At 24.7% G+C, this 25,262-nt stretch overlaps 3 protein-coding genes across 20 annotated transcripts in view; 2 read left to right on the forward strand and 1 right to left on the reverse strand.

Moving 5' to 3' along the window:
- The window catches only part of LOC127281832 (serine/threonine-protein phosphatase 4 regulatory subunit 1-like), a 220,621-nt gene extending 203,107 nt beyond the window's left edge, over nucleotides 1-17,514 (forward strand). For all 7 annotated transcript variants that reach the window (XM_051305771.1, XM_051305772.1, XM_051305767.1 and 4 more), the window contains 9 exons: nucleotides 1,733-1,845; nucleotides 9,916-10,058; nucleotides 10,222-10,362; nucleotides 11,987-12,157; nucleotides 12,935-13,227; nucleotides 13,303-13,495; nucleotides 13,564-14,601; nucleotides 15,885-16,155; nucleotides 16,243-17,514. In XM_051305771.1, coding sequence (XP_051161728.1) covers nucleotides 1,733-1,845; nucleotides 9,916-10,058; nucleotides 10,222-10,362; nucleotides 11,987-12,157; nucleotides 12,935-13,227; nucleotides 13,303-13,495; nucleotides 13,564-14,601; nucleotides 15,885-16,155; nucleotides 16,243-16,394 — 2,515 coding nt within the window. In that variant the 3' untranslated portion in view covers nucleotides 16,395-17,514. The remainder of the gene's footprint in view (nucleotides 1-1,732; nucleotides 1,846-9,915; nucleotides 10,059-10,221; nucleotides 10,363-11,986; nucleotides 12,158-12,934; nucleotides 13,228-13,302; nucleotides 13,496-13,563; nucleotides 14,602-15,884; nucleotides 16,156-16,242) is intronic.
- Nucleotides 17,515-18,282: 768 nt separating this feature from the next.
- Nucleotides 18,283-19,883, forward strand: LOC127281833 (bis(5'-nucleosyl)-tetraphosphatase [asymmetrical]). 3 transcript variants are annotated; one of them, XM_051305776.1, is made up of 3 exons: nucleotides 18,283-18,358; nucleotides 18,511-18,692; nucleotides 18,798-19,883. In XM_051305776.1, exons 2-3 carry the CDS (start codon nucleotides 18,584-18,586, stop codon nucleotides 19,121-19,123), a joined length of 435 nt encoding a protein of 144 aa, XP_051161733.1. In that variant the 5' UTR covers nucleotides 18,283-18,358; nucleotides 18,511-18,583; the 3' UTR covers nucleotides 19,124-19,883. The 3 variants fall into 3 exon arrangements, with proteins under 3 accessions (XP_051161733.1, XP_051161732.1, XP_051161731.1); XM_051305775.1 differs by having other exon boundaries at nucleotides 18,311-18,423; XM_051305774.1 differs by lacking the exon at nucleotides 18,283-18,358 and having other exon boundaries at nucleotides 18,365-18,692.
- An 875-nt stretch (nucleotides 19,884-20,758) lies between these two features.
- The window catches only part of LOC127281834 (serine/threonine-protein kinase MARK2-like), a 76,076-nt gene continuing 71,572 nt past the window's right edge, over nucleotides 20,759-25,262 (reverse strand). For 9 of the 10 annotated variants that reach the window (XM_051305778.1, XM_051305788.1, XM_051305787.1 and 6 more), the window contains 4 exons: nucleotides 24,758-24,799; nucleotides 23,991-24,102; nucleotides 23,713-23,872; nucleotides 20,759-23,519 (listed from right to left, as the gene is read on the reverse strand). In XM_051305778.1, coding sequence (XP_051161735.1) covers nucleotides 23,461-23,519; nucleotides 23,713-23,872; nucleotides 23,991-24,102; nucleotides 24,758-24,799 — 373 coding nt within the window. In that variant the 3' untranslated portion in view covers nucleotides 20,759-23,460. The remainder of the gene's footprint in view (nucleotides 23,520-23,712; nucleotides 23,873-23,990; nucleotides 24,103-24,757; nucleotides 24,800-25,262) is intronic. The other variant, XM_051305783.1, reaches the window with a different exon arrangement.

Consider the following 25,262-nt stretch of genomic DNA (forward strand, 5'->3'; position numbering starts at 1 on the left):
CGAAAGTTTTTGCTATTTTAAAGAAACATATCGCTGTTATGGATAAAGATTTTTTTTTCCATATATAATATGGCGAAAAACTTGTTACTATTTCACATGGAAAAAAAATATTTACCTGAAACAGCGATATGTTTCCTTAAAACATAGCGAAAGTTTTTTTAGAATAACGAAAAACTTTCGCTGTTTTAATGAAACATATATCGCTGTTCGAAATAAAGATTTTTTTCCCTATTACTCGTTTTTGAAACAATTTCTAATAAAAAAAAAAAAAAAAAAAAATGTTTTTAAATATATTTTATACCTAATTTTTTAACATAGATTGAAAAAAATACAAATATCAAAAAAATTTAATTTAATGAAAACAATCAAAAAATATTTTATTCTACAGTAATTAAATTTTTTAAACGTCTATTCAAAATTTGATGGAATATTTCTTTTTAAACGAATTTTTATTTATTCGAAATTAAAAATGTCCGAAAAAATAATTTGCAGAAAAATGTTGGCGCAATTTTTTAAAAATTTACCAATCAAAACTATATTGTTGAGAAAATTGTAAATTTTAAAAATTGCGCCAAAAAATTTTTCTGACAATTATATTTTTGTGGTCATTTTCAATTTTGGGAAAATAAAAATTTGACGTTCGGAATTCTGTACAATAGAAATTCAGGGCGAATAAAAAATCCATAAAAAACTATAGTTAGAATTTTTTTTTTTTTTAAAGAATTTTATTATAATTATTTTTTTTAGACGAATTTGAATTTTTAGAATATGGCAGAATTTCTTTTTTTTTTTTTTTTTTAATGCAAAATAAAATTGAATCAATCAAAATTTGATCAATTTATAATTAGTTCAACCATTTTTCAAGAGAAATAATCGATAGTAAATAAATATTTAATAATTTACATGGAAAGAAATATTTATCTGAAACAGCGAAAGGTTTTACTAGAATAGCGAAAGATTTAACTGAAACGCAAGTAAAACTTTTGCTACCATATAGTGAAACATTTCGCTGTTCCAGGTAAATCTTTTTTATCCGTGTAATAATTATAAATATAATAATTAATATAATTTAAAAGATAATAATTATTAAATTTAATTAAAAATTTTGCTAATTTTTAATAATAAGAAATTTTTATAAATCAAGAATTTATTGATTCAATTACACTTATTTTTTGTTTAAATTTTTGTTTGACGAATTTTTGGGTAAAAAAAAAAAAAACAAAATAACGAAATATTCAACCTGTTGTGGTGATTGTGGGTCCAGTTTTATGGTTGCCATAGAAATTATATACTTCAAGTGCCATCTGTTTATAGAAGAGCCTTGACAAGCGCACAACAGGTTGAGTATTTCATTATAGATTTCAAGTTAAATTTGGTTGCATTTTACACAAAAGACAAATTATTTTAGTTAAAATGTTGAAAATTGGAAAATTCTACTGCCACTTGAACAATATTTAGAACACTCAAAACTAAATTTTTTTTTTTTTTGAGAAATAATATTAATTTAATATACATCATTGGAAAAAAAAAAAATTATGAAAATAAATATAAATATTAATTAAATACATATAGATAATAATTAATAAATATTAATAAAATTAATATTTAATATAATTAATTGTACCAATTTTATCATTAATTACAATTAATTAATTGAATAATTAATTTAAAATTAATAATTACAGAATAATAAATTATAATAATAAATCTCTTTTTTTTTTTTGTTTTACAGGCAAATGGTCGGAAGGATCCTGCTGGAATATTTTAAATCTGCAGTTGAATCAAATAGCGAATTAAATGTTGACGAAGTATTTAATACGGTCAACCAAATCGTCAGTGATCCAGGTATAATTATTTATTTAATTGATATATTATTAATTAATTTAATTTATTTATTTAATTCTTAATTTCATTTGATTTTTGATAAAATTTTGTTTTAAAATCCATTTATTTCATTTCGTCAATTAATTGGAAATTGAAACAAAAAATGGAGCTAAAAATTAGAATTGAAGAAATTTTTTTTTTTTTTTTTTAGAGCAATTAGTGCTTTAAAAATTTATCAATTGCAATTAATTATTTATTTTAGTAATACAAATTTTTATTTACAGTGTAGTCTCTTTTATAAACTGTATAAACTCTTTTATAAACAACCTTTTTGCACAATATTTTTTTCAAATTTTCTGTCTCACCGTTTTCTATTTCTTTTTCACATTCTAAATTTATATTTTATTACAATTACAATTACAATTTTACAATTACATTATTCCATAACACAATTGCATTAAATTATTACATTTTATTATTGAATTACATTTACATTATATACAGAAATCACATATGTTAACAGAGAATTTAAATTCTTTGTACACAAAAAAAAAAAAAATGGAAAAAAAGTGCAATATAAATTTTTTTGCACTTTTGTATTAACATTATACCGAATTACTGAATTATTTTTCGGAAATGTTTCTATAATTAAATTCTCGCACCTTTAACAGTTTTTTTTTTTTTTTTTTTCAGAAATTTAATGTTTACACTATTTTTGCACCTTTTCGCACCTGTACTCTTTTTTTTTTGCTTTTTAATCAATTAAAAGGGGGAGAAAAAAAACTAACAAATTTTTTTGAAAAAATTGTAATATTACAATATTAATGTGTAACAGGATTGAAAAATCGCCCAACTGAGTCAAATCCTGATTTACGCATAAAATTAATTTAATTCACAAATAATTTCAATATATATATATATATATATATATATATATAGAAGTGCATGTAATAAATCACTATACGATTAACAATAAAACACATCTGATAAATTAAAAAAAAAAAGAAAGAGAAAAAAATTTTTTGCTTTGCACGATTAAGTATATTTAATAATTTAAATGCTTTAACCCTTATTTAATATATATTATATAGAAACAGTATTTTCTGCTCCTACACTTTATATCTATATATATATAATTAGGTGTACTGCTTTAATAATTTTATTTTCAATATTTTCAATTTATAATTATTTTTTCCAATAGATTATATAATAATTAAATTAATAATTTATTTCAATAGCTGGCGAATTTAATAGCAAAATTTTTCGAAATACTTTTTTTTTTAAAACCTATTTTTTAATTATACACACAGAGAAATGATTTATTTGAACCAAATAAAATATATTTGATTTAAATAAATGTATATTTGTCTCTCAGAGCCTATAAACTAACTTATTTATTTGACGTAAATAAAAATTTTATTTGTCAAAAATAAATTTTTCTTCGGCTCAAATAAATTGTTTATTTAAATGAAATAAAATATATTTGCAACAAATAAATAAATTAGTAGGCTCGGAGACAAATATACAATTTCTCTTAGTGTACATAAACTTTTATAATATATAAATATAATATATAATTTATTATTTTTATATAATTAAGTAATAATTGTAGCAATTACTACTAATACTACAATGTATAATAATAATAATAATAATCATAATAATAATAATAATAATTATTATTATTATCAACAATTATTGTTTTATACAATTAAATAATAATTGTAACAATTACTATTATTATTATTATTATTATTATTATTATTATTATTATTATTATTATTATTATTATTATTATTATTTTTACATCCAGAGAAATGTGTTATTTGAAACAAATATAATATATTTGAGTTAAATAAACGTATATTTGTCTCAGAACCAATAGTCCATTTATTTGGCGTAAGTAAAAATTTTATTTGTCATAAATAAAATTTTCATTTAAATCAAATAAATAATTTATTTTGCTCTGAGAGAAATATATATTTTCCCTGGGTGTGTATTATTATTATTATTATTATTATTATTATTAACAATTATTGTTTTATACAATTAAACAATAATTGTAACAATTACTATTATTACTATTATTATTATTATTATTATTATTATTATTATTATTATTATTATTATTATTATTATTTTTATTTTTATTTTTATTATTATTATTATTATTATTATTATTATTATTATTATTATAGGTAATTATTGTCGATAATTATTTGTCTAATTAAACATAAATAGAAATTAATGTTTAATTATAAAAATAAGTAGCCGTTTGTCTAAATAAAAAAGTATTTCGAAAAAAATCCATTTATTAAAATTGAATTAATTTTAATTAATTTAAAAATTATTAGAAATATTCCCTATATGTATAAAAAAAGAAAACTAGAAATTTTTATTTTGATAAAGAAAACTAGAAACTAGAAATTAATATTGATTACAAAAAATAGGAAAAATTAAAAAAAAAAATGTTTTTATCTTAAAAATTTTTTTTTTATCTTCGAAAAAAATGAAAATAAGGAAAGAGGATATACAATCCACTTAAAATTAAAAATAGAGACTCAGTTCCTTTTAAGGCAATAACATACAGGGAATGCAGCTGGTTTGGTAAAAAAAAAAAAAAAAAAAAAAAGAGGGGAGAGGTGACGAAAGACTGTTCTGCACTTCCGGTGGGGCACGTGCTCAGCTGAAAGTCATCGATGGCTTCAAGAGAGAAAAAAAAAGAAAAAAAAAAAATTGAGTGGAGAATATAAGGAGATGAAGAAGGAAGCTAGAATATATTTTTATATATATATATGTATATACATATACAGTATTTAAAGAGAAGAAAACGTCAAGAACCCCTCCATATAGTTCGTGATCATCAACCCCTTTATATTTTTTCTTTTTTTTATTTTAATATATTTTGCCCCTCCAAGAATTGAGAGAAGGAGAAAATGGGGATAACTCTTTTTTTCTTTTTAACTCAGCTTTTCTCTCGTTACTTTTTTTTTTATTTTTATTTTTTTGCAAAGCAAGCCCATTTCTTTCGCAGTAAACGAAGAAACGTGAAAAGTTTCCTTATTCGAGCAATACTCGTACTTCAATGTCCCAAAGGATCCAGGAGAAATATTAGACACTCTATTGGTTTTGCGGAATTAAACAATAAATGAAAAGCAAAAAATCTGCTACAGTGACAAAAACTTTAAATCTATTTTTTTTTTTTTTTAAACGTAAAAATAGTAGAATTTTCTTTTTTTAATTATTTAATTTCTTTATTTTGTTTATATTTTATTTTTTTATTTTTATAAGTCACACGGAAAAGAAAAATATTTGCCTGAAACAACGATATAAATTTCACTTAAATAGCTATATCACTAAAAACAGCGAAAGTTTTCCCTTTTGCTGGAGAAACATATCGTTGATTCAAATAAAGATTTTTTTTCCATGCAATTCTAATTAATTTTCCTTCAATAAATTAATTATTGATTGAATTTAAAAAAAAATGCCCCTTCTCTCTTTTTTTTTATTTTTTATAAGTCAATTAATAATTAATTTTTTTTTTTTGCTATAAATTAATTGAAATAATAATTTGAATTTAAAAAAAAAAAAAAATTTTAATGCCCCCTAGAATTTCTGTTTGTTGATTTTGAAAAATAGTTTCAAATTTCAAAAAAATAAATAATTGCACATTATATTATAGAATACGACGAGTTACTTTCTATCTTGTTCGTTATATTTTTAGAACAACATCCGCAACAGCATCTTGACTTTAAAAACACGTGGTGTGTATCTTAATGTTTTTTGATGGGGGGTCGAAAAAAAAAAAAAATTAAGGGGCACGCGACACGCCAGAAATTTTTTCCAGTCACGTATTTTTCTTTATTTTTAGGATGATTCCGGAAGGAAGAAATTATCTCATTTCCTGTATGTACTCTTATTCTCGTATTGAATAGACGAATGTTTTTGTTAATTAGACCAAAAAAAAAAAAAAAAAAAATTTTTTTTAAAACTTTCTTCTAGTGCAAAAGTAATATTTATTTTTAAAAAATTATTTAGTAAATATTAATAATTAATTAATAACTAATTCATAAATTACTAATTAATAATTTATAAATTTGAAATTAATAATTAATAATTTATAAATTAGAAATTACTAATTAATAATTAATAAATTACTAATATAATTTGACCCATTTTTTTTTTCTAATTCAATATGAAATCTCCAAGTCAATAATTTATAACGCGACATTTGTGGGTAACGAAATAAATCAGAGTTGAAATGAATCATGGATTTTTTTCACGATATATCCTTTCTAAAAAAGATTGTTCAGAATGGATGAGTAATGAATCGGGAGTAATAAATAAGGGTGGTTAGAGTGAAAAAGACGGCACGTGCTGTGATAAAATAAAGGGAAAAAAAAATTTCGATCCTGACCCAGTCTAACCCGGTTAATAGGACCCTTTTTCTCCGAATGATTTCGAAACAAAATATTCGATTCCCTTCTTATTTTTTTTTTTTTTTTTTTTTTTTTTTTTGAGGCAGATCAAAACCACGTAATTTTGTTTATTCCACACTTTTGTTTTTCTAAATTTTAATTTTGTTAGAAATTCGAAAATTAAAAATTGAAATTCGAAAAATTGAAATTCGAAAAATTGAAATTCGAAAAATTGAAATTGAAAAATTAAGAATTAAAAATAGGAAATTAAAAATTGAAATTGGAAAATTAAAAATAGAAATTGGAAAAATAAAAATTGAAATTGGAAAAATAAAAATTGAAATTGAAGAATTAAAAATTAAAAATTAAAAATGGAAACTTAAAAATTGAAATTGAAAAAATAAAAATTGAAGTTGAAGAATTGAAAATTAAAAATTGAAATTGGAAAATTAAAAATTGAAATTGGAAAAATAAAAATTGAAATTGAAGAATTAAAAATGGAAAATTAAAAATTAAAATTAGAAAATCAAAAAAAAAGAATTAAAAATTAAAAATAGAAAATTAAAAATTGAAATTGGAAAAATAAAAATTGAAATTAAAAAATTAAAAATAGAAAATTAAAAATTGGAATTGGAAAAATAAAAATTGAAATTGGAAAAATAAAAATTGAAATTGAAAAATTAAAAATAGAAAATTAAAAATTGAAATTAGAAAAATAAAAATTGTAATTGTAAAATTAAAAAAAAAAAAAAATTGTAATTGTAGAATTATTTGAAGAAAAAAAAATATATTCAAAATTATACTGACGAATTTTTGAAAGGGAAATACAAATAATATTCAAGGGGCTAAAAATTTATTTTTGGAGTTAATATTTTCCGGATTTCCTTAAAAAAATTTAATCCATCGAGCAGATGACGAGGGGCACGTGCTCTTCGAAAGAACATTTTGGCAGCTTGTCTACTTTTACCGCCCGCTTTTCCTTTTCATTAAAGACCGGTTTTTACCACCCTCGGGCCCCGTCAACTGACATCCCTCATTTTCCTCTTTTTCAAAAGAGTGGGGATCGACTTTCTGCTTCCCGCCAAAGAAAAACTCTCTCTCTCTCTTTTGAGCACCGATGGTTGTGTGCCTATAACTAAAACCCAAAATTCCAACCAGTCGCTCCCACACTTTCTTTCGGGTAACATCGTGATCTATTATTTTTCGGAAAATAATTTTAAAAATGTTGTTTTCCATTTTTTACAAAATTCCGCGTCGAAACAAAAGTGTTTATTTGATAATTTTTATAAGAAATAATTGCATCAAGTGATAAGTAAGTTTTCAATGTGATTCGAAAAGTGTTTTTTGATAATCAAAAATTTTAAATTGGTTTTTTTTTTCGAAAATGTTTAACGTCTGAGAAAATTTTTTTATTTTAATTTCCTATTTAAAAATTTTATTTGAATTTTTCCACATTCAATATTTTTACGCGTTTTTTTAATTTACAATTTTTTATTTTGAAATTTTTTTAATGAATTCGATATTGAAAAAATTATTCTAGAGGTGTTTTTGCAGGGGTCAGGGAAATTGGGGGAATTTTATGAAAAGTACTGGAAAAATATTGAATTTCGAAAAAGATACTAAAATTGCAATTTTTGAAATTTTCTACAATTGAAAATTTGGAATATTTCCATTAGGTGGGAGAAAAAATTTAAATTCTAACTAGAAATCGGGGGATTTTACAAAAAAAAAAAAAAAATACTAGAAAAATTCCAAATTTTTATAAATTTTACTAAAATTACAATTTTTAAATTTTTAATTCAAAATTTTGCTTCTAAAATTTTTCCTTATTTTCTATAATTGAAAACCTTTTGAAATATTTCCATTAGGGTTAGGGAAAAAATTGAGATAAACAGGGAATTTTATTTAAAAAAAATATATATATACTGGAAAAATACTAAATTTCTAAAAATTGTACTAAAATTCCAATTTTTGAAAATTCAAAAATTTCAATTTAAAATTTTACTTTTAAAAATTGTTCTAATTTTCTAAAATTCAAAAACCTCTTGAAATATTTCCATTAGAGTTAGGGAAAAAATTAAGAAAATTAGGGATTTTTATAAAAAAAAAAAAAAAAATACTGGAAAAATACCCAAAAATTCAACTAAAATTCCAATTTTTGAAAATTCGGAAATTCAAATTCAAAATTTTACTTCTAAAAAATTGTCCTAATTCGTTACGATTTATTTTAAATAAAAAAAAAATTTTCTCAATTTTCGATTTCCAATTTCCAAATTGTTATCAAATTTTTAAATTATTATCTTAATTTTTTATGAAGAAAAATTCTCATATTGATTTGAAAATTCTTTTTTTCAAAAGCGTTCAATATTTTTTCTAATGACTGCGGGACGCGAATACCTTTCTTTTTTTGGGGTTTAGAATTTGGGAAAAAGGGAAAGGTGCGAGTTTCTCTCCCTCCCCTCTTAATCTGCAACAAACCTTGCGGTGCTTCTTTTCATTGAAATTTTTGAAACCTTGGCACCCTTCGTCTTGTTCTTCTTCTCCTCTTCCTCGTTCCTCACTGCCAACAGGTTTCGTTTCTTTTTGAAAATAGAAAACCCATCCTAATAGATAATAGCCTCTCTTTTCCTTAGTTCCTGGAATGAAATAGATTAAAGAAGAAGAAAAAAAAAAATAACTTAAGTTTTATGATTTTTTAAAACTTCTCAGATCTTTTCAAATATTCATGAAAATTCGAAAAATTCCACTTTTATGTGATTTTTAATTAAAAAATAAAACACAAAAAAATTGAAATGTAATTTTTAATTAAATTCAAAATTACAAATTGTAATTTTTAATAATTTGTAAAATAATGAAAAAATACTTTTTAATAAAGTTTTTTTTTTTCTATTTTTACGCAAGTTTTCAAAAAAAAAAAAAAACTTTTCTCGGTGTTGTTTTCATTTTTATTCTTTTTTTTTTTTTTTTTTATCACAAATGCATATAATGGGGAAAATTGCTGAGGAATTTGAAAAGTTTTCTTCTCCATCTGAGATCAATAGCATCTTGACGAAAGAAGTTCAGTCATGTACATTCATGTGGAAATCTCGTATGGTCGCCTTGATGGTTGATCGCAAACTCAAAAAACGATGAGGTGTTTCTACACTCAAAGTTCACTGAGCAGACAAAATTCGTAAAAGTTGCCTTCGGGGCACAAAATAAAGTATCATTTTTGAGGAAAGGGGACGAGGGAGGGGGATGTCATGTGTAAATATTGTAAATAATTTCATTCCCAAAATTCGATGGAATGTTCCATTTGAGCGAAAGTAATTTTATTATTTTCATTACCAACAAAATTCTCCCCCCCACAGATATTTTTCGAGTCAAAATTCGAAAGAAATTTCTTTATTTATTTTGAATAAATAAAATAATTATTTTCAATTAAAATAGTAATTTTAAAGTGTGAATTAAAAAAAAGGATAAATTAGTAAAACTATTTTCATATTAACGGTAATTTTTTCCTGTAAATAAGAGTGAAACGTGAATTTTGTCTTCCGATGCAGTTAATGGTTTTGAAATGAGAAAAAAAAATAGATATTGCATTGAACTTTTTTTTTTTTTTTTTTTTTTTTTTTTCGTTTGAAATTATAGTCGAAAAAGAAATGAAATTAAACAACTTCCGTTTTATTTTCAGAACCATCAATTAGGTTGGATTTAGTTGAACAGCTTCCACATGTGGCGATAATATGCCAGGAAACGCCCCAACTTTTTGGGGACGCTTTATCCTGCTACATCATTGGGATCATTCTCAAATATCTTCGAGACTTGGATAATCAGGTATTTATGAAAAATTAATAATTATGTCGAAAAAAAATTCGTATTTGAAAGAAAATAAAAAAAAAATAAATAAATAAAAATAAAAGAAAAAAAAAAAACGTTGAAATAATTCTAAATTGAAGAGCATTTGGTTTGAAAATTAATGATGGAAAATTCATCGCAGGTGCGACAAACGGCGCAAGCAGCCCTAATCGCCATCGTGGAACGTGGGATTCTAACGAAAAAACAACTCGAGGTCGAAGTCTGTCCTGTGATCCTCAACATGACGTATTTGCAAGTTGGATTTCTCAACACTGCTATTGTTGTAAGTTTACATTTTTTTTTTTAAACAATTTATTAGTATTTAGATTATTCAAATTTATTTCTATAATTTATATTTAAAATTTATTTTTAGTATTTATTTTTAGTATTTATTTTAAAAATTTTGTTTCACAATTTATTTTTCTAATTTTGAAAATATATTTTCAAACAATTGCTATTTTTACAAAAAAAAAGAAAAAAATTTATTTTTCTTATTTGCAAATTGTTGAATTACTATTTTTCGAAAAAAAAGAAAAAAATTCTATTTTTCTTATTTGTAAATTGTCGAGTCCTCAATTTTTTTTTCTGTATTGTCACGAAAATACGTTTCTTATGATAAAAATCTTAACTATCTTGTCGGAGACGAATGTTTGAAAAAAAAGTATTTCCAGCAACTGAAGAAATCGAAGAACAAGATCGATGGCGGATTCTGAATGAAAGACATGGGTAGTGAGATGTTCATTTAGCGTTCGCGTCTCACTACCTTGTCTTTCATGCAGCGTTCGTCTTGTCTTCAAACTGTGATTCATCCAAAAAAAAAAATTCTAAAAAATTAAATCCATCCATTAAAAAATATAAATATAAAAAAAAAAATTGTCAACAATTGTGTGGGCATGCTTTTACCATCAAAGTTGGTTTGTCATAGAGATTACCTATCACAGCCAGCTTTGATGAGCAAAATTGTGTTCAATGTCAACGAGAGTTTTTAATACTTAAAAAACAAGTCTCGAGAGAGAGAGAGAGAGAGAAAGAGGATTGGAAAAAAAAATTATAAAAGAAGGAAGAGAGAAGCAACAAAAGTACTTTTGCGGTCCGAAACATCAAATTGGTTGTGGAATGTTTCAAGTCATATCACAGCCACTTTGATGAGCTTGGCTCGTAGAATTTATCGACTCGGATATTTCAACATTGTAACTATATATAACATTTCATATATGTAATTTTTTCCCTTAATTTTTTTTGTAATTTTTTTTTTTTTTGCCCTCTCGCCTTTTTTTCAGATGCCGAGGACACGTTTTTGAGGAAACAATTAAAACGTGATCCAATCGTCAAATTGGTTGTGGCGTGTTGCTTTCTGACATTCATATCACAGCCATTTTTGACGAGTTGGATTCCGTTTTTCAACAATGAATTCTCAACGTCGAAGAAAAAAGAGCCAAGAAATGTTTGCATCGCTCACAAAGTGGCTGTTGTATGTTGATTTTTTTATATTCATATCACAGCCAGCTTTGATGAGCGTTGCGGCATTATTTTTCTCAACTTTTACATCATTTTTCTGATTTTTGTATTTTTCGAAATTCGTTAAAATTCGTTCTACGATTTTCAAAAATCTTTCCCTCGACTGTATGTATGGAACACATACCACTTGGACTGTACAAAGGCAAGATCGATTGTTCCACCCGTCAGAGTGGTTGTGATGTGGTACCTCGACTCATATCACAGCCAGCTTTGATGAGCGGAACGGTACGATAAAAATCTTCCTGCAATTTCTTTCAATTTTACTCTTCATTACTTACCTTTTTTTTTACAATTCTCTAAGAAAATCGAAACGTACTTTAAATTTTTACCTCATTTTCATAAAAAAAAAAAAAATGTTTCTAATTTTATTTTCCTTTTTGTTTCGACAGCTCATGAGTAAATTGGGACCATATCTTGGAAGTGAGGTGCTCGAGAATGTTTTACTGGACAGATATTTGGATCTCTGCGAGGACGAGAGATTTTTTGTGAGAAAAGTCTGTGCTTCGTATTTAGGAGAAATTTGTGCAAACATCTCAAAATCTATAGTTTATGAAAAATTGGTGAGTGGCACAAAATTTGTTTTATTATAAATATTTTTTTTAATTTCAGGCTTTGATGTAATACACATTATTTTTTTCCTTTTTTGATACTTTTCTTTTACTACTAATTTTGGCCAAAAGCTACTTTTTTCAAAAAATAATTTTAAAATTGACAGAATTCAAGAATTTTAGTGCTTTTTTTTAATTTCTAAAAGCTCGACAATTTGATCTTGATTAAAGTTATTAGAAATAATTATTTCAAGAAAAATTTGAATCACAATTTTTAATAATAATTGAATTTCAAATTTTAAATTAAAATTTTAGTAAATTAGAATTACTGAAAATTATTCACAAAGTTTCAAACAGTAGTTGAATTTTAGAGAATTTTTAATTAAAAAATGTTTTATTTAATTAAATTTTTGAATAATTGGATAAAATTTATTGAAATTATTAATTTAACAAAGAATTTTAGATACAAATTTTAGAAATTTTTAATTAAAATACTAAATATTTTATATAAGCTTCCGATTCCAAGTTCTAGGATTTAAAAATTCGAATTACTTAAAATTCTACTGAATGAGAATTTTAATAAATTAAAAATAGATTAAATTAGAATTCTTTTCAAGAAACAGTTGGGTAATGAGAAATTTTGTAAAAATAAAAATTCCGTACTTTGAAAATTCCGTTGAGTAAACATTCGTTTAAAAAAAGGTTTCTAAGCCTGTAATTTCTATTTTGTAAATTTATTCCTTTTACATATTTTGAAAATTATTTTAATAACTGAAATTTTGTTTACAGCTGCCGAAATATATAAATTTATGTATAGACGACGTGTGGGGCGTAAGAAAAGCATGTGTGGATGTGATGCTGTCAGTTGCTTCCTGCGTTACAATTTACAAATATCGAATGATACTCTCAAAATTGCTATTGGATCAATTAACGGACGAATCAAAATGGGTGCGAACATCAGCACATCAAATTCTCGGTCCTTTTATTTCAATTTTCGCTACTCAATTCAGTGGCTTACGTTACAATCAATTTGGCGATTTTGTCATGTCTCATAATCAAGGCTCCGAGCTCAGACAAAATATGTATGTATATTTTTTAAAATACGATTTTTTATTTTTGTTTATTTAAATATTAACCTGTTTTTTCATTTCCCACAGAATACCATCAACGAAAAACGAATCAGTTGTAGGACCAAATGATAATTTTGCAACTCCACTTGAACAGGAAATTGGAATTATTGGAATTGAAAATTGCGTCTCTAATAAGCGAAATAAACGAAATCAATCATCGGTATCTAAAAATGATATGATATTCTTTCCAGTTACCAGCTGGCTAGGCGAAATTGCAGAGGTAAAAAATCTCTTTTCTTTTTTTAAACGACAATAAAATTATATTTTATTTTAATCAATTTTTTTCAGAGCGAAGAACAAAATGAAAGTTCAGGCGAGTCGTCAAGCGATGACGTAAATAAATTCAATCCTTTCCAGTATTACTATAATCCACCGGAAATGCCATTAGATCTTGAATTAGTTCGCCCGAGCGATATAACACAATCAGAAGATTTTAGAAAAATGTTCGGCGATTATTATGATCTCGAGTATGATAGTCGAATTTCGCAAATGGACGTTTTGTCAGATAATCAGGAAACAAAATCGGACAACGAAAATTTGACTAAAGAAATAGAGAACAATTGTGAAAATTCTGGAAATTCTGAAAATGTAGATAACAATATAAATAAAGAAGTAATCGCTGAGGAGAAGAAATCCAATGAAGAATCAATAAATTCCGAAATTTCTTCAAGGACTAATGTGAAAATAAAACCAGAATTTTCATTAACTGAGAATTCCTTTCCGCCGCTATTAAAATCAAAAACAAAAGAAACAGACGAAAGTGTACCTCAATTTTTAATAAGTCGTTTTGTATCAATGGCCGATCCAACGCCTCTATTTGATTCACCGTCAGAACTTCATCATCAATGTGCCTTCTATTTTCCCGCTGTTGTTATGACACTAGGCAGAAATAATTGGTTCCAATTAAAGAACGCTTATCAATCATTGGCATGCGCTGTACAATGGAAAGTACGATGTACACTTGCATCAAGTATTCATGAGATTGCATTGATTTTAGGCGAAGAACTCACTGGCACTGATCTAATGCCAATTTATGATGGTTTCATTAAAGATCTCGATGAAGTTAGAATTGGTGCACTAAAACATCTTAGTACATTTTTAAAAGTTCTTAGGCCAGCAAATCGACAGCAATATTTATCAAAATTATCGGATTTTATTGTCACTGATAATGAATGTAATTGGAGATTTCGCGAGGAATTTGCTAATCAACTTTTGAATGCAATTTTACTTTATGAGCCGCAAGATATTTCTGAACATATTGCACCGTTGGCATTGCAATTGCTGCAGGATAAAGTGGCTGCTGTGAGACAAATTGCACTTAAATTGGTGAGATATTTTTCTTTATACAAAGTATTATTTTAATGAAATTTTTAATAATTTACAGGCTTCGGATTATTCGATTTTTTCCGACTTTTTTTTCTGTAAATACGACTTTTTTCGACTTATTTTAATGAGATGCTATTTTTTTAACTTTTTTTTTAATTCATTTTTTACAAAATTTCTAAACGAAATACAGATCTTCTTTCTTTTAATTATTTAATAAATTATTAACAAAAAATTCTTTTATAAATTAATTTTTCTTTTCAATAATTTTAATGAAATTCTTTACGAATTCAATTATTATTATATTATTAATTATTAAAATTAGACTATTTTCAAAAATTACAATTAAAAATCTTCTAAATTTTAATTATTTCTAAAATTTTCCATCTTACTGCCTAATGGTAAAATAAGTTTTTTGAAAAATAAAAATACAACCATTACCGACACAGAAATCTACATTATTGACTGATGGTAAAGAATTTTTAAAACGATAATACAAAAATTACCGACCTAAAAATCTACTTTATCGACAGATGGTAAAACGGATTTTCTTGAAAAAATGAAAATATAAAATTACCTACCTAAAAATCTACCTTACCGACTGATAATAAAACAGATTTTTTTTAAAAATTACCAGCATAGAAATCTACCTTACCGACTGATGGTAAAGAATTTTTTTAAAATGATAATATAAAAAATTACCGACCTAGAAATCTGCCTTACCGACTGATGGTAAAACAAATTTTTTGAAAAATGAAAATATAAAAATTTACCGGCACAGAAATCTACCTTACCGACTGATGGTAAAACAGTTCAGAAAAGTTTCTAAAATTTAATAAGTTACCATCCGTCGGTAAGGTAGAGTTCTGTGTCGGTAATTTTTTATATTTTCATTTTTTCAAAAAATTTGTTTTACCATCAGTCGGTAAGGCAGATTTTTAGGTCGGTAATTTTTTATATTATTATTTAAAAAAAAAAAATTCTTTACCATCAGTCGGTAAGGCAGATTTCTTGGTCGGTAATTCTTATATTATCATTTAAAAAATTCTTTACCATCAGTCGGTAAGGTGGATTTTTGTGTCAGTAATTTTTTATATTGTCATTTTTCAAAAAAAATTTCTTTACCATTAGTCGGTATGGAAAATTTTGATGTCGGTAATTTTTTATATTTTTTATTTCTGAATATTTTAAATTGCTTAATTGTAGAAAATTTAAAAATGTAACTTTAAGATTTTTTTTAAATTTGTCCTACTTAATAATTAACTAATTTAATAATTACATTGCAGATAACGAGAATTACTATGTTCTTGGGAAGTGAAGAACCTTTGGTGATAGCATTGATACAGGAACTTAATCATCAATTAATATTCAATAAATGGAAATGTAGACAGACTTATGCTCTTATTTGTTCGCAACTCATTAGCACTGAATCAATTAACATCTTAATTTTCGTCAATGAAATGCTCCCACACCTATACAGTTTAAGTGAAGACAAGGTACCAAATGTTCGTTTGGTTGTAGCTAGGACTTTAGCAAATGACATCTTACCCTTGGGTAGTAAGTTAAATTTAAATTATTTACAAAAAAAAAAAAAAACATTCAAAAAAGAAATTCTATTAATAAATTTTTTCTTTTTGTTTACAGTTGATAGGTTCAATGTCGAGAGGACGAGATTGTTAATTGAAAAATTGAAGCAGGATCCGGATCGTGATGTTCGAGTCTTGGCCGGAGGTTGCGATTCAAAGGAATCAAATGATCAGAGTCTTAACCATACATTTCTTTTAGACGCTTTCTAACATAAAGTCAACTCGTCACCTCAGCGGACCATTTTCCGTGAAGGATACACGAATTGAGATTTCTTTTGTACACTTAAAAATTTTTTCAAGGAAAGATTAACGAAATGTGAATTGAATAAAAAAAAAATAGTGACGAACATTTTTAGAAAAATCAATTTTTATGGCTCCGAAGGAAGAAAAAAAAACAATCGAGCCTTTTTTTGTCAAGAATCCGCTGATTGGCAAAAGACAGTGTGAATGCTAGAATGTATTTTTTATTGTCGAAAAAAAATAGATTTTTAATTTTTTTATCAGCCACATTTTTTAATTAATTGTTAATATCATTTTGTCAGACTAAAGTATAGAAAAAAAAACAACTTTTAACAATTAAATGGAATTTTACAATTTTTTTTTTTTTAATAAATTCAGCATCATATCAAAACTAATCTACCGAAGCTTAAAATAAATAAATTTTTCCAGTTTTTGAAAACTACGTTTAAACTTTTTTGTCATCTACTTTGTAAGTCATATAAAAAAATATATATATATACGAGAGTCGCCGATTTTTAAGCGCTTTGCGTCCAGACATAATGCATTTTTTAGCACTCTAGTTGTATAAAAACCGTGTACAATACAATTTTTAAGGAAGAAAAAAAAATGTCAAACTTTTACAAATATAAAAAAATTATAATAAATGAAAGTATAGCCTATGAGAATTACCTAATTTTTTGTCAACTTTTTTTTCTGTCGTTTTTTTTTTTAAAAAGAAATTTTTATAATGTAAGAAACAATTTAACACCAATCATTTGTATTACGAAAAAAGAAATCTTTTAATCAAGTACAGTTGTTAAAAATAATTGAGATAAGATTTTTTATTAATTTATAGCTTAACTTTCTCATTAAGGTAAATATTATAAATAATCAATCTGGATGCAACAAAAAAAAAAAAAGAATTTATGACATAATTTTTTTTCCTCTTCCTCCATATTTCGTTTTCCACTAGAATGAGAGAGAGAGAAAGAGAGAATGCTCGATTTACTGTGAATATATTTGCGCATTTGGAAGGGAGGTATCGTTTAATGTGTACAATATTTTATGTATTTGGTAAAAGACAAAAAGAAATTTCAAGCAATTTGTTACATATATTGTTTTTTCTTTATAATATTATTATTTTTAATTCCTGGACTTATTTTTAAAATATTAATTTTATTTTAATTAATTTAAAAACAGTTTTAAAAAAAAAATAAGGGAAAGTGGTTTGCAACTTTCGAATTTGCTTCAAAATTAATATTTAGAGAATTTTTGAATTAAGCGCAATTTCCTGACGAAGAAGAAGAAATTTTCGTCCGCCAATCGTATACGTAAATAAAATTTACTAATATATTAGTAAATTTTATTTGCAGATCATAAAATATTCGTTAATCAGCGAAACTTGCAAACATCTAAAAGAAATTTCCCATGAGTTATTGATAAAGAAAAACGGTGCTTTTGTATCGTCTCGCTTTCCGGCAACAATTTTCACGGAGAATCACTGAATTTGATTGGCTCTAACAATATTTCATTTTCACGATGGAAATGGAATATTTGTTACAGCCAATCAAATTCAGTGATTCTCCGTGAAAATTGTTGCCGGAAAGCGAGGCGATACAAAAGCACCTTAATTTTGTCCAACGGAGAATTCAAATTTGAAAGAGTCTCGCGCCACTTCTAAAGGAATATTTTCAGCCAATCAATATTACTTTACTGGAATTGGCGCACGACTCATTCAAATTTGAATTTTCCCCTGACAAACATTTTTAGTTTTTTTATATTAATAATTAATGGAAAATTTCTCACTGAGACAATTAATTTGGCAAATGATTGAAAAATTAATAAATAATAATCAATAAAATCCAAAAAGTTTTAAATTTGAATTTGTGGGAGTTAAGTCTAGGGTTCAGAAGTTACATTCGTCGCTCCTGCTGTCGTCATATATACATTTGTTGGTAAATAAAATTTGACATTTTTATAAAATTGATGGATATTTATATAGCTGTACAATTATAATTTGGTAAAAATTGTGATAATTTTTTTTTTTTTTTTAATTAATCAGTGATTAAAAGAAAATTGTAAGAGAAATCATTTGCAATAATTTTAGAATATTCTCTAACACGTGAAGGTTACTCCGAAAATTTTTCAAATTGTTGGAATTTTTCAATAAAATTTTAAATATGGGAAAACGAGCATGTGGCTTTATAATATTTCGAAGATTTAAAGGATCAATTGAATATTTATTAATGCAAACCTCATACGGTCATCATCATTGGACTCCTCCGAAAGGTATTGAAAAATTTAATTATTTTTAACAAATTTTGTACATAAAAAATGAAAATTTATCTTGTTTTTAAATTTAATTATTAATAATAGAATTTTTTGAAAATTAAGGTCATGTTGATAAATGTGAGAGTGATTTTCAAACTGCTCTTCGAGAAACAGAGGAAGAAGCTGGCTTTTCTCAGGATGATATGAAAATATTTACCGATTCTAAACATGAAATGGAATATTTAGTGAAGGGAAGACCTAAAATTGTGATATATTGGTTAGCAGAATTAGTCAATAAGAATAAAGAAGCTCGTTTATCCAGAGAACATCAAGACTTTAAATGGCTTCCCATTGAAGAGGCTTGTGTCTTGTCTGAATATTCAGAAATGCAAGATGCTTTGAAAAATAGTCATAAATATATTATTGAAAAACTTATTTCTTCTGAGTGATAATTCAAATTTTATCAAAAAGAAGCAAATTTTAAACACAGCATAATTTCTACAAAATTTACGTTAAATATTGCAAAAAAAATTAAGTTAGACATTTTAGTAATTGAATTTTTTATTTTTATTTTTATTTATAGACAGCTATTTTTTTTGATAATTTTTATTGTACCTGTTGTTTTTCGATGAATTTTGTTGAAAATTTAAAAAAAATATTTGCATAATAATGTGTACCTATAAAATTCTGTGTCTCAAATCGATTAAATTACAGACACATTTAGAAATTACTTTTTTTTGTTACAATTTTACAGAACTATTTTTATTTATTTATTTGTTTTTTTTTTAAATATTCTTTGTTGAATCAATTTTTGTTAATAGTTATTTTTTGATGAATTTAATAGGAACTAAATATTCTTGCATAATAATTTGTTATAAAAATTTGTGTCTTCTGAAATCGATTAAAAAGACTCAAATTGATAAATATTTTTTTGTTATAATGTATATGACTTACAAAACTGATTTTATTTCCTTATTAATTTTTGATACTCTTTGTTGTAATTATTCAAAAATTATTGAATTATTATTTTTATTTTCAAAAATTAAAATTTTGAAATGTTTAAACAAAATTAATTTATCAGCGAATTGTTAATATTTTTTTTTCGACGAATTTTGTAATACCTGAAAATATCAGCGAATTGTTAAATTTCTTTTTTTAATTTTGTAATAGCTGCAAAAAAATAAATTGTTAATAAAAGAATCTAACTTACTTTAAAATGTTTTTTTTTATTCTTTATAAATTATATGAATTTTTAAATTAATATAATTAATTATTAATAGAATTAATTAACTATTCATGTTGAATTTAAATTATTTTGAAAGATTTCGCAGTAATTATTTCAATTTAAATTTATAGTTTATTTATATTAATCATCAATATTTTTTTGAAGCAATTAAAAAAGTATAATGCTACTACAATTTTTTAAATTTTGACTTTTTTTTATTTAATTCAATTATTATTATATTTAATTTATTTTTTAATTTTTTTTAGTAAAAAAAAAACAGTTCCATTTTAATATAAAAAAATCTTTAACCTTGCTTGTAAGATTATGTGTTGAGACGATAAGTTCTTGCCGGAAACACACGCGATTTAAATAATTTCGAAAATTCCCAAAACCACGTGTTTAAAAATAGCAAAATACAAAAATTAAATGATTACGATTTTAATAATTTCGAACACTCTCGAAATAAATAATTTACTAAAATAAAAAAAAAATTAACGTTCTAAAATACTTTTTTGTTCGCGAATTAAAATTTGAGCACTCCCGAATAATTTTGTTTTTAAATTTACGAAATCTGCTCTTAGAAGACGTTCAGTTCAATAGACACATTGCGACTGATTGAATTATCTTTAGGATTTTATGACCTTCGATTTACTCTTTGTTTATTAATATAAACATTCAATACGGGTTGCAGGTAATAGAGGTAATAAAATTTTATAATCGCTTCACAACGCACTGAAAATACTTCCAAAAATTTTATAATTATATTATTTCACTGGAAAATAATCTGAATTTATATATATGTACCTAAAGAAAAAAAGTATTTCTTGAAACATAATTTTTAAAATGACATTTTGCAAAATATGTGTTACCATTTTTATTAAAAATGATTTTCGCTACATACCATAAAACAAATCACCATAAAACACTTAGCAAAGCTTTATGTACCTATCTACAGATGTGAATTACACGCGCGAGTCTCATTTTTTATTTCTTTTTTTTTTTTTTTGTTTTTATTTTATTTTTACGACAATTTCGACAACATTCCCTTCGAAATGATTAAAATTAAACATCAATTCGAATAATGTGTTGTCTATATTAATATTTGAATCGATCGTCGATTATTATTATTTTTTTTTTTTTTTTGAAAATATTGACCTTCATCTCAAAAAACCGATAATTGGTTTTTTATTTTCTGTTAAATATTAATTGATTTATACATTCAATTTTTTTTTTTTTTTTTTTTTGTTAAAGCAAGCGAGCTGAGGGTGGGTGTATGTATAGTATACAGTACATCATTATTTACCTACGTGTTAGGGATTGTTTCCTTTTTTTTTACCATTAACATTACTATTATCACTATTATACTATATTAACTGCATCGGAGTGATACATTATTATTTTTTTTTTCATTTTAATTTCCTAACAGTAGTAAATTAAATATAAGAGGACTCTGAATTTATTTTTAATTCTTTAATGTAATAACAATTCTAGTCGCGGATGCAGTTTGCACTCACAGAACTTCTTTTTTTTTTTTTTTTTTTTTTTTTTTTCTTTCTTTAAATACGATACTAATATTGAATCTTTATTTTACATTGTCATCTTAGATCAGAGTATAAATCGAACTGGCGAAAAACTATATATATATTATATAAAAAATAACATAGTTTCACACCATTGTATATCCAAACAATAATCAAAAATAATAATCCCAAAATGAAGATTGTCTTTTAAAAATCCATTGATTTTATTTTTATTTATACAAAATTCATTTTTTTCAGATTTTTATTATCGATTATTTTGTTTTTTTTTTTTGTTTTGTTTAAGAAATAAATATAAACTACTCTCAGTTTCCTCGAAAAAAGGAGAAAAAAAAAATTTACAGGCAGAGGGCTTTTGTATACATATATAAAATATTTACATATATATATGTATACTTTAAGAAATAAATTGAGAGTAAGTCCCGATGCCTGATGTGTACACTTATTGTGCAGAGAAAAAAAAAAACAATAAAAATAAATCGCATGAATATATTCCGATCAAATGACGATATTTTTTTTGCTGGATTCGATATTTATTTGTTATCAGTCATTTATCGATTCGCAGCATTTTTTTTTGTGTATTTCATATTTTCTTTTTTTTTCTAAGTAATCGCGGAAATTCGTCGCACTGGAAGTATAAAAATAACTCAACTCGTTCGTAAATTGTAAATAAATTATTAGTCATTGCCTAGCGATTCTTTAATCGATAAAACCCCTTTAGGCGAATATAAAAAATTTTTTTCTTGATGTACGTGTGTTGTCCATTTTTTTTTTTAGAACCTTAGTACCTTTTTCAAATTTTAATATTTGTATTTACATCGTCGTCTTTCCTCACACACACACGTACATCGATCGCTAAAAAAGTGAATAAGAAATATAATGCGGCCAATTTTTTTTTCTTTTTTTTAATAATACCTAATTTAATAATATTATGTCTTCAATGGAAATAGCAGATCTTAAATATTATTTATTATTATACGAAACTGTCGAAAGTACTTAAGGATATAATTTATTCACATTACGTTTTTTTGGGGGGGTGGGGGGAGGACAGTCACTTTAAATTTATTTTTAAACTTCACCTAATAACTTCGATATAACGATACGTCGCCCGTTTATTCTCATAGCAATTAATACCAATAATACAATAATAGCTCATTTATAAGCTTTTTAATTAATTAAACTTCTAGTGTCTATAATGCTGTTGACTTTGCAGAATTATATTTTGTGTTCATTTAAAAATTATTTTGAGAGGAAAAAAAAAAAAAAAATTCGCGTAATTTTTATCCGCAAAAATTGTTGTCTCTTGCAAATGCAGCTTTTTCACTATTTGATCCGAAAAAAAAAGTAATTTCACCTTTCTCCCTTATTTAAAAACTTTAAAAATGTATTTATTATTAAAAAAAAAGACTAAAAAAAAAAACGTAAAATTAAATAGTTTTTTTTCTACATATATATATTTTTTTTTTAACAATTCCCTCCAAGATTTTTTTCAAAAAAAGAATTTAATTCACACTCTGCCAAATAACAGATAATACTGCTAATTAGAAATAAAAGAAACAAAACTAAGCTCTGATAATAAAAGAATAAAAAAAAAAATTTTCTTGGTGAAATTAAAAAAAAAAATTATAATTCCAGCTTCAATAGACGATTCTCACACGTCTTTTTCAGACTGAACCATTTTGGCACTCAAGAGTATTTTCTTTTTATATATTTTTTTTTTTGTTTATTTTCAGCCATTTATGGATCACAGATTTTTTTTTCTTCTTTCACCTAAAGATCACATCTTGGCTTTTTTTTTTTTTAAATCCTGTGCCTTCGAAGATGTTTTGTTTTTTGTTTTGTAATCCATCAACTGGGAAACAGGGGGCGTTTAAACGAATATCTCTTGCGTGTCCGATTCCGATTCAGAGTCAGAGTCCCAGAAGAAACAAGAATAGAATTCTTCAGACTTTGCCACTTGGTGGCACAAAACGCGAGGGGGTTATGGATTGGCGCGAGCGGCTAAAGCGCCTGTGGCCGGCAGTCACAGCTTGAGTTCGTTTGCAATTTTACTTGCGATGTTTTTGAACCCAATAGAAGTACCTAAAAAAAAAAAAATTGCATTTTTATTTCTAATAAATTTTATAATAAATATTATTTTATTTATAAATTCTATTGAATGGAGAAAATTATTTAAAATTATACAAATTAAATTTTTTAAAAAATTAAATTTTTTGAATGAAAATTTAAATTTTTTGAAAAAAAATACGTTTTGAAAGAAAAATTTTCAATTTACCTGATATACGTTTGAATCGCACGCCATTCAAAGAGAGCCGTGGCAGTTTACAAACTTCTATTTCCCATTGTACCTGACTATCCGTTGCTGGATCACCGTGTGCACAAAGCAAGAGGAATCGTTCTGCTTGTTCGTATTGACATTCATTAGCATCCAGTACCTGTAAAAAAAAAAAAAACATTTTACTCTTTTTTCCAAAAAAATACAATTTTTTCAAAAATTAAATATTAATTTAATAAAAAAATTTAAATTTCCAGCTTTTTTTTCTATAAAATTACCTTTCGAATTTCAGACATGATTTCAGTTGGATCTCGACTACTAGTTGTTTTCATGCTCCAAGTAAATCGTAAACTACGAGGTTTCACCTGATCATCATTAGTTGTTGCTCCACTGTAATAGAAATTTATTTACAATCATGGTAGAAAATTTTATTTCTTTAAAAAAAAAAAAAATTGAGGATAGAAAAACAGATGAAACGAAAAACAAACTGAAACCAATAAAAAGAAATTTTAAAAAAGTTTTTTTTTTTTAACTTTCAAAAAAAGAGTTTTAATAAAAATTTCTCTAAAACTCTTGATATTTCTCTCTTCAAGATGCGACACTGAGCAATGAAACATTCTGCAAAGCTTATTATAATTATAAAAAAAAATATTATAAAAATTTAAAGTAGAAAAATACATGCGGCACATACAAAGTTATGAATGATTTTTATTTAAAGAATAAAAATAGTTTTTCCTTTTTTTTCTCTACGTCTACTGCAAAAAAAAAGGCAATTTATATTTTTTGTTTCATCATGAATTATTATAATTAAAAAAATACTTTCACAATTTTTTTTGAAGATGCAAACGTGCTTTTATTGAGGAAATCGATTATTTTACTGTGAAATTAAAATAAAAAATATTTCAATTTATTTTCAGAAATTATAATGAATAAATTATAATAAAACATGATTTCCTCAATAATAACGCAAATAATTTTAAAAGGATGAAAAAAAGAAATGTTGAAAAAATAAATTAAAGATGGATTTGTGGTATTAAAAACGTACCTCACTACTGGGTGCTTTGGGGAAACGGATGGGTCCATGGGGCTGAAATAACAAAACAAAGGCAATTGCTAACAAAACACTAAAGTTGATAAAATATTCGAATTTTTTTTTTTTCTTTTCTTTTATGTACAACCATCACCAGTCTGCATCTGAATGAAAAAAAAAATTAAAAAATAATTTCTGATTAAAACACAAAAAAAAAAAAAAATGATGCCACTGACTGATGTTCTTTTTAATTATTGGCACAAAATATTAAAATAGCGAAATAATTGAAAAAAAATAAATTCAAAGTAAAAAAAAATTGAAATTTGCAAATGATGAATATTTTTGTAAATCGATCGCATGAATAATTTTTGCAAAGCCGCTATTTGTGTGTATGTGTGTATGTATGTGCATTCAGATACTGAAAGGATAACGTGCATTTGAATCATGATCGCAGGTAACTATGCTTTTGTTACAGGTTTTCTTTTTTTTTTTTTTTTGCTTTTTATTTCTAAAATAAATT

This window comes from Leptopilina boulardi, unplaced genomic scaffold, assembly GCF_019393585.1.
Source record: "Leptopilina boulardi isolate dan_hultmark-lab unplaced genomic scaffold, ZJU_Lbou_2.1 LbouV2_278, whole genome shotgun sequence".
In the NCBI taxonomy this organism is placed as follows: domain Eukaryota; kingdom Metazoa; phylum Arthropoda; class Insecta; order Hymenoptera; family Figitidae; genus Leptopilina; species Leptopilina boulardi.

What these genes read in the sequence shown, in the direction of transcription:
- LOC127281833 (XM_051305776.1), top strand. Translation starts at nt 18,584, where the DNA reads ATGGGAAAACGAGCATGTGGCTTTATAATATTTCGAAGATTTAAAGGA. An exon ending in TCATTGGACTCCTCCGAAAG is followed by an intron (nt 18,693 to 18,797) that starts GTATTGAAAAAT and finishes TTGAAAATTAAG; the next exon opens with GTCATGTTGATAAATGTGAG.